Source organism: Macrobrachium rosenbergii, chromosome 15 (assembly GCF_040412425.1).
Source record: "Macrobrachium rosenbergii isolate ZJJX-2024 chromosome 15, ASM4041242v1, whole genome shotgun sequence".
NCBI classification, from domain to species: Eukaryota; Metazoa; Arthropoda; class Malacostraca; order Decapoda; family Palaemonidae; genus Macrobrachium; species Macrobrachium rosenbergii.
In genome coordinates this window covers 31,481,243-31,491,242 of record NC_089755.1, presented here as the reverse complement: position 1 = coordinate 31,491,242, position 10,000 = coordinate 31,481,243, and the positions used below count along the sequence as shown (strand labels likewise).

The window sequence follows — 10,000 nt, the reverse complement described above, 5'->3', positions numbered from 1 at the left end:
TTAAGGTAGGCAGTAGAGATATATGAAAATAGATTATTAAGGGTAGTAATGTTAATGAGTTTCAACCTTTCACACCTGTCAGTGTGGATCTGAGGGGTATTCAGCAATTGAGTCTTTGTGATTTTAAAGGCCACTGCTTTACCTCGACACCGGCCTGATTTCCCATTGTCGTGAAAAATGAAAAAGTAAAATAAACCTGTGGTAATGTGATAAATGAATCACGTACAAAAGTGATAATAATCATATATATATATATATATATATATATATATATATATATATATATATATATATATATATATATATATATATATAAACGCGAGTGGCTGCAACTTTTTTTCAATGTTTTGGATTTCAAGGCATATTAGAAAAATAAATATAAGCCACAGATTACTGGCGTTGCTTTGTGATGGTCTGATTTCCCATGTCGAAAATGAAAAGCAAAATAAAAAAGTTTTCACGATACTGTGACAGAGAAAACCTGATGTAAAGCAGACTTCAAAATCGCCGCATTTTGAAATACACAAATGAGAACTGGAAACGATTTCGCCAGGCGGAAACTTCTCTCTTTTTTTAATATTTTAAGACCCTCAACTCTCAAACAGATATATTGCGAAACAGCCGCTATATTCGGACAAACAAAGGGATTGCGGGTGAAAAACAACTTATTTATACAACCATTCGGGGATACATGTCAAAAGCAGAATTTAGGAGGGGGAGCGAAAACATACAGTTTCCTTGTTATAAACAAGACATCTGTTTGAAACTGCATCGAAAGCTATGATGGATATTAATTCATTTTGTCATTAAAGACCGAAACAATCTGGGTGAAAATAAACAAAAAATGGTAAAAACATTTTAGTTGAATGGTTTGTTTGAAGGGCTTCTATTTGTGCCGAGTGTCCACTGACCATTTGTAACTATCAACATACCCCGTATTATAATTATTCTGTTTTATAGAAAAGTACATCATCCATACACACACACACACACACACAAACACGTATCAAGGAAAGGAATATTTCTTGATAACTGCTTAAATCAGATGAAAAAAAATTATCATTTCAACAAATTCTTATTTTTAAAGTGTAAACAATATTCAAACAATATTTTTTGAAAAATAAGATTTGTTTTCTTATATCACAAAGAGAGGTATTCTTTCTTTCATGAAATGAAAATAACCAGACGAAAAACATTTACAACAGCGGTAGAGTTTTAGAGATTTTACGCCAAGCAATATTTTTTCGTCGAAAACTATCAGTTTATATATATCGCACAAAGCAATATAGCCTATGTCAGTAATTCTGAAAATGAAAGAATACCACCACGCGCAACAATTGCATTCCTGTTTTGTTACGATTAGGACATCAACTGATAACAAAAACTAATCCTGATCTCATTCAACAGCTTGTAACAGGACGTACTACGGAAGAGTCGGCGCCACTTACACGCTGCAGATTCCCCGCCCGAGGAAGGGAACTCTCCCGCACTTTTGCCAACTGACGTTTATCGCCTCAGGGGACGTTTACGGTGACCTCGTTCAGCTGAGCATCGAAAAGTTCAACCTGGGACGGTAAGGCCAGTTTAGGGAAGTGGACCTAATATTTAAGTCTATCGGCAACGACAGGTTGGCTATTCCAGTTATTTTTTTATCTTCACTGGGCTGTGATTTATTATTAAGGTAAAAGATTTGTTTTATTTTTCAGTATAACTCTGTCTATATGTAGTATACACACACACACACACACACACACACACACATATATATATATATATATATATATATATATATATATATATATATATATATATATATATATATATAATATATAATATTATATATTCCAAAGAGTCTTTTTAGAAAGTGGTTAATAAATATATATATTTTAAACTCTGATATATATATATATATATATCTAATATAAAATATAAATATAAATATTAACTTTTAGGCTTCAAAGATTTTTTAGAAAGTGGTTGGTATATATACCCTTTAAACTCTGAATGCGAACACCCCAGACATCTAATCATATGCAAATAACTCCAGTGCTTAAGTCAACATTGACGTAAGAGTTGGTATATATAAACATATGTATATATATATATATATATATATATATATATATATATATATATGTATATATATATATATATATATATATATATATATATATATATATATATATATATATATATATATATATATATATATATATATATATATATATATATATATATATATATATATATATATATATATATATATATATATATATATATGTGTGTGTGTGTATGTGTGTGTGTGTGTGTAATAAACATTTATTTTTTACTGCTGAAACGTGGAGTAACACCCTGTGCACAAAGCTTCCTCAACATGAGTCAATTTATTAATCTACACCGAGAGCTCATCAACACCCAGGATTGCACCTTTCAGCTGTCTTACATTCATTCTTGTCTTCTTGAGCATTAAGGCCCTTCCTTTCTAGTACCTCTTCCACAACTTCCATCTAGCACCTTCTAGGTGGATTCCACTTTCCTCCTCACACTTGCTTCGCCAACTTCTCTTGCAAATTCATTCCAAAGACTTTCAAAACATTTTTTCATTTTTCCAAGGCCAGTCTCCTTACTAACCCTTTATCTGCAAACTTCTCAACCTTTGAACTCCTCTTATGCTACACACATTACACAATTTAATTTAAAAAGTTTTTTTTTCTTTTTTCTTTCATTTTCATTCAGCATTTACACACCATTTCCCTATAGACTAATTGGCTAAATGATCCCACTTTCTGCAGACTACTTTAGGTCTCTGTGTAATTTTTTTTTTTTCACAGCATGCTTTCTCTCTTGTTACACCTATTTTGTGATATACCTCCCTTCTCATCCTACCATCTTCTGTTATTTTTAAACCCCAAATATCTTTAAGAATCCATCACTTGCATTCCTCTACGTTGCTTCATTTTCCTAGTTCCCCACGTAGGGGATACTGCCGCCAGTGCACCTCATGCTGATTGTGTTTTTACCAAATATGATCTTTTGCTAAATAACAAGAGAATTTAAGCTGATGTAGGGGTAACTTCTTAGTTATACTGTAAGTCAATGATACTCCAGTGCAAGTATTAAGAGGATGAAACTCAAAGTGTATGTGATTTTTTCTATTTTTTACAAATTAACTCTACAAAAGTAAATCTCTAACAATTGAGAGCATTAGTATTTCATGCTTATATTCAATGACTATAAATAATCAACGCTATCTAAATAATAGGCTATTTACTCTACTGATAAGTTCTTGGACGGTAATAAGTACTGGAATTACTTAGAAGACACAAATAAGTTTTACAAACTACAAGATGAGAAAGTTATGTCTTCGGTGACCTCTTTAGGTTCGTTTTGGTTTCCCATCAGATGCCATTCTCAACCTGTACCCTCTTTCCCAAATCATTTGGGGTAAGGGTTGTTTTGTACACGATGTGATGAGCGTGCATCTCCTCTTCTATGTCTCTTTGTCTAGACATGATCATGAAATGCTGATTGATGCAACTATAATACAAAATTTAATACAAGTATGGATAACATGCAGTCCACATAACCTCTGTCTAGTTTGCTTTCAAATTTCTTATGCAACTACTTTATAAGAAACGCCTTTTCCCCTCACTCTCTTCCTCTAAAATTTCATTGTTCTTCCTCTTATAATCCATCTGTTTTCTGTTACTTTCTCAATCAAAATCCTAATATAAACCTTCTTTAGTATAATGAGTAATGTTATGCATCTATAATTCTTAGCCTCTGTTAGTGTTAACATCATACAAGGAAACAATCACTCCTCTCACTCATTCTTTTAGAGCATTTCCCCCATCAAGACAAACCTCCACACTCTTGTGAAACGCATTATTACGCTTTCACCACCAATCCTCAGCAACTCAACTGTAATTCCATCAACTCCAAAAGTCTTTTCATTTTTCAACCTCATAACTGCCTTCCTTACGTGATCAAAAGTTGCATCCACATGCAAGATCAACCCAGAGCTAACCTTTCTACTCTACATTCAACAAATCATCAACGTACTCACGTCGCTGACCAATAACTAGATTCCCTTCAGACATCATCTCAGTCTTTTCCATATCTTAATCCTCATAATCCTTGTTACATATACTGTACTTCTCTCTAGAATTTTTCTCTCCATTCTTGCTCCAACTCAGTCTTTCCGTTTTATTACTTGCCTTCCTTGTTTTTCTAACTTTCTCTTTTATTGCAATTACCATAACCTCCCTGTATCCTTGTACAGTATCTTTTTTTTAGTCATACGACTGAATATTAAATAATAACATTTTGTCCTTTCACTTATACTTTCACTTCTTCATCAAACACTTACTATATTTGTTTCTTGTCTTTACCAACGCACGTGCACAAACACTCCTTTCAAACTGCATGTTCCCAACCTCGAACTTTTATATGGTCCTCATATACACGTGCCACGTCCCTGTACTTAAACTTAGCCCATTTTGTATCCATTTTCTACAGGATATGCTCATCTCACTTCTTTTGCTACTGAACTTACTTTACTCAGTTACGTACACACACATACATACACAAACGCACACACACACACACACACAGATAATATATATATACACAGAGAAGAGAGATAGAGAGAGAGAGAGAGAGAGAGAGATATATATATATATATATATATATATATATATATATATATATATATATATATATATATATATATATATATATATATATATATATATATATTTACACAACATCATAGGTGAAAAATACGAGAATGGGTGTTGGTCCTAAATAGATTTCGACTTTGTATTTGAGCCATTAACGAAGAACTGATACATAGTGGTAGAAATCACAATATATACTATATATTTATATATAAATATAAATATATATATATATATATATATATATATATATATATATATATATATATATATATATATATATGTATGTATGTATGTATGTATGTTTGTATAAATATATAGGCCTATATATATTCTCACTCTCACCAGACCTCAGGTAAGCTATCAAGGTTGCCAGTCGTCCTGCCTTAGGAATTTCCTCCATATCCGTCTATCTTCGAATAAGTTTTCCTCTTCAACCTGCTGTGGACAATTTCCTCTTTTCCGCATTGCTGCTTCTAAGTTTTCCTTCCATCTTTTCCTTGGTCTTTCCACAGGTTTTCTTCCATCCGGCATCCGTTCCAAAAACTTCCACCTCTAATTCATTTATCATGTCTTCATTTCGTATTCTATCTGTCCTCATAACACCATTTATCAGTCTGAGTCCTTTCATTTCTGCTGTCTGAATTTAGCTTCTAGTTCTTGATGTTAAAGTCCAAATTTCATGACCGTGAGTCAAACATCGTTCAACATATGTTGATCCTATTATATATTTCTAATTATGACTTACTGTCATCACATAATATATATATATATATATATATATATATATATATATATATATATATATATATATATATATATATATATATATATATATATATATATATACATATATATAATATATATATATATACACACATACAGATAATCTTTGAAAATCCATATGCATGAGAGAGAGAGAGAGAGAGAGAGAGAGAGAGAGAGAGAAAAGCTTGCCCTGGTGCAAGAAACAAAGGTAATCTAATCATTGAAAAAATTTCACGGAACACGCGAGAATAACGAATTCCAAATATGATTAAGCGGTGGGAAGGTTCAAGAAAAAATAAGATGGCTTTTATGCGGTTAAGATGTTTTGTAATTAAATTTCAGAAGTAAAATGGACTAAAAATTAAATTCAGGTTAATTTGGTAATGGCAAGAATGGTAGAATTGGAAAAAGGCTCGACAGAGAGAGAGAGAGAGAGAGAGAGAGAGAGAGAGAGAGAGAGAGAGAGAGAGAGAGAGAGAGAGAACAGGCCATCGGGGACAGAGTAAGCGAAAGACTGATTAAAGTTCAACATACAGAGAGAGAGAGAGAGAGAGAGAGAGAGAGAGAGAGAGAGAGAGAGAGAGAGAGAGAGAGAGAGGGTACGAATAATGTAAAAGGTAGTGGGTGGGTGAAGAGGATGAAAAGGAATATGTATTTTCTTTTTTATTTTAGATTTTTATGACTCCAGAAAAGATTTGAGCAACGACGTTTTAGGCGAAGACAGAACCCGTCTTCCTTCTTGACTTTATAAGAAGAATTTGAATTCCTGCATGTCGGGATTCGTGAATGCAAGATTTTCAGGGATTCTATAACGAAGATTCTCACCTTTCTCGGGTATTCCATCTTTTTGTTAGGATTCCTTTGACTTTCTTCCTTCCTTTTTTATTTCATTCAGAGGCTGGTGGCCTCACCTCGGGTAGTCTTTCAAGGTTGTCTGGATATTAGATATTTAAGGAAACGCTTTCGTTATTTTTCAATCGAGGATTAATAGGTAATATAGCAGGTCTCAGGAATCATTATGGTTTACTTCCTAGTGAATAATCTTATAAAAAAAAAAATAAATAAAACGCTCTGTTATCCCCCATCAAAATTGGAAGTGTGTATTTGTTCAGTGACCGTGTTTGTTAGCAGGGTTACGGAAGAAGTTGTGGTTCTATTTTGACGAAAATTTAACCAAAGATGTGCCTCATGACTGGCAATAAAAGACTAGATTTAAGGAAAGATGCGGACCTAGATATAAAGATCTTCTAGGGTCGGGTTGGGAAGCGCTGGTCAGGAACTGGACGGTATAATGCAGTCTCTGTTGTCAGGTTTCTCACTTTCTTTTTCCCGTTTTTTTTAGTGTTAAAAATTAGTTCGATTGCTTATGGCAACATTTATAACCACCTTCCATTTATTTAATCATTAACCTTCTAGCATTTCAGTCTTTATTTACTTTTTTCAACAAGTAACTGTTTTAATTTTATGTTTATTATGCTGTATGTTTTCCCCTTTCTATCACATTTCCTTTACATTTTGTGGATCGTACATAGTCATGTCCATGAACATTTGCTTTGTTTCATAAGAATGGTTTTTATGGATGTAAATAGTGACTTCTAATCTTATATTTGTAAACGTCCCTGTGGTGTCCTTTTCATGTTATAAAATGAAAATATACTTTCCTTCCCATAACTAAAGACGAAACGATAATTTTATCATTTTCATTTGTCAACAACAGCTATACTGGTTCATAAATTTACTGATTCAATCATCTTGATATCTTTCATAGCAAAAGAATAATGCAATAATTGCCATCTATTTCTTATATTAAGCTTAACGTTAATACTTTCTCAGCTTCATTAAAAGTATTTTTAAAGACATCACTAAGTTTTTAAGTTACCTATTTGCATCTAAGTTATACTCTTATAGTTTTCTCCAAATAGAGTAATCAGTAGACAACCTAATCATCCAATTAGAAAACACACTAACTTGTCTCTACTCCATCCCAGGTTCATCTCCCACACCGCATCTGGATGCCCAGATGGTTACATGCAGATTGAGGAACTCAGCAGACCCCTAAACTCCGGTTACTGGTGTGGCACTTCGTGGGGTCACAACGTCTTCTACTCGGAGACTTCAGCTATTACTGTCATGCTTCGGGTGTTCAACTTGAGCGATGAGGATGGACGGGCGAATCCTGGAGCATTTTCTCCTCAAGACACAGTCATGCTAAGTGTATCCTACAGATTTCTCAAAAAGGAAAAGGCCATTTTGCGATACGGAGCCCCTTATAGCCCTAGTTATCGGGGTGAAGATGTACCAAACACATTTTGTGACAAATTCTTCGAGAACTGTGACAAAAAGAACTGCAAAATCCAATCTCCTAATTTTCCAGGGATGTATCCACGAAATCTAACGTGTTTTTACCAAATTCGTCAAACCAGAGTGCCCGATGGAAAAATGGCCCTCATTCGTGTTAGGCAAAGAAATCCCCATCTTATATACATAAAAGATAGAAACGCCCCACACCTCTCCAGAGAACGAAAATTACAGGTTGGTACTGGTTGTCACGTACTCCATGATTACCTAATGGCTTTTGATGGAAATTCCACAAGAACTCCTGTTCTAGCTACGTTGTGTAAAGGAGGTGCTGCCCTTACAGGAATAACCTCCAGCAGCTCTGAACTTTTACTTTTGTTCCATGCATCTCCATTTGATTTCCCGTTCCAGGATTCTCCACGCCGAAGAATATTTGGATTTGAACTAGATGTAGAGGTTGAATTTGTGGATAGAGAATCCACTGCTTACATCCGCGAAGGTAAATCCTGTGATTATATGGTGAGTAGCAGAGGGCAAAGGAGTGGATATATCCAATCACCACTACATTCTCTGCTTCCTAATACAACTTGTACCTGGCGTCTTCTGGCTGGAGATACAGAAGTGGTCTGGCTTTACTTCCTTCACTATAGACATGTTCTTCATCCAGAAATGCCACCACCAGCACAGTGTTCTAATACACTCACTATTAGTGATGGAGACACATTAGCACCGCCTACAGAGAACACCCCAATGATCAGCATGGACCCATATATGAATATTACTATTAATGGCACAGAAGAGAACTCAACGACCACAGGTGTCACAGTAATGGGGCAATTTTGCCGTCCAGAAAAATTACCTCGAGTGTGTAGTGGTGTGCATGCACCTGGCCCTCATGCAGCCCCTTGTCTACCAGGGGAAAGCTACATCTCAGATTCATCTGCTTTGACACTTTCCCTTCGATACGCAGCTGGGACAGCACCTTCCCATGTAGAGTTCTTAGCCAGGTATGAATTTGTTGATAAACGACAATGGGGTGTACCAACTCCTGGAGGTGGTACTTGCGACAGGACTTTTACAATGCAACCTGACCGGTTGTTTGCTTCCCCGCGGGATGTCTTTCTGTTTGGTAGAGGTGGAGCTCACAAATTACGTTGTGTATATACATTTATAGCCGAACCTCACCAGCGCATTGCCTTACGCATAATACGCTCAAGAATGGGGTCAAGCTGTGGTACTTTATACAAGCACTCTTCTGATAGATATGAGTGTTCTCATGATGGTGCAGCAGACAAACCTGCCATCTGGATTACAGAAGAACCTTGGGAAGGTGTTTATCTACCTCGTGCTTGCATATGCAATATTTCTCATGCACAGCCATTTACCATCATATCTTACACAAATATAATAAAAATTATTTTCACAATACCTGTCATGACCCCTTCCAATGACTATAATGATTTTTTCTTAGAAGGAGAGTACAACATGATAGAAACTAAGGAAATTAAAGAAAAATCAAGCAGTAAAGAATGTCAGCCAGGTTCCCGACATCTTGGAGGCCGTCATGGAAATTTCACTGTGGGGAGTGGCAAAGGAAATTATTGCTTATCCTTGCCTCGCCTTGTGACGGCTGCAGATGGATCCTTCTTGTTTCTCCGTATCCGGGGATTTAGTGCCTCTGAGACCAACTGCCAAACTTCAGGACGTATCAATGTCTATGCTGTGGGAGGTCTAGCACCTATTGCTTCCATCTGTCCAGGACAAAATGAAGATTTTACTCACGTTTTCAGTAGTGGGTGGAAAAGCTCTTCCGAAGGACCCAAAGATGAACACGATCCCACAAATCCCTGGGTGAATAGTTCTATGAACATGGGCCAAAGTAACTATTACTTCCACCAGCAGCAAGTTGAGTATCAAAAAAGGGGAAGGCATTACCAGCGTCTTAGGCAGCAGATGTCTCGAGATCTAGTCGTGGAGTATGTCGGAAACCAAACAGGGCGATACATGATCACCTGGATAGGGGTCTGGAAGCCTATGCAGACGGCCCCTTTGTCTCCTGTAGGAGTGGATCTCTGCCCACATCGATGTCCAGAGATTGAAGCTTGTCTTCCAGCAGATCTGTGGTGTGACGGGGCTGTTCACTGCCCATCAGGCTTAGATGAGGGAGCAGCAGCCTGCGGTCTTTTAGCTGCCCTTCCTTGGGTATATCTAGCAGCAGGTATTGTCTTGTTTATTTCTTTAGTTGCTCTTTTAGC

General features: G+C 35.8%; 1 protein-coding gene across 1 annotated transcript in view; it reads left to right on the top strand.

Moving 5' to 3' along the window:
• LOC136846506 (uncharacterized) overlaps positions 1–10,000 on the top strand; it is a 272,934-nt gene that overhangs the window by 261,977 nt on the left and 957 nt on the right. The window contains exons 3-4 of the mRNA XM_067117349.1: positions 1,408–1,573; positions 7,436–10,000. The exon at positions 7,436–10,000 is cut by the window's right edge and continues 957 nt beyond it. Coding sequence (XP_066973450.1) covers positions 1,408–1,573; positions 7,436–10,000 — 2,731 coding nt within the window. The remainder of the gene's footprint in view (positions 1–1,407; positions 1,574–7,435) is intronic.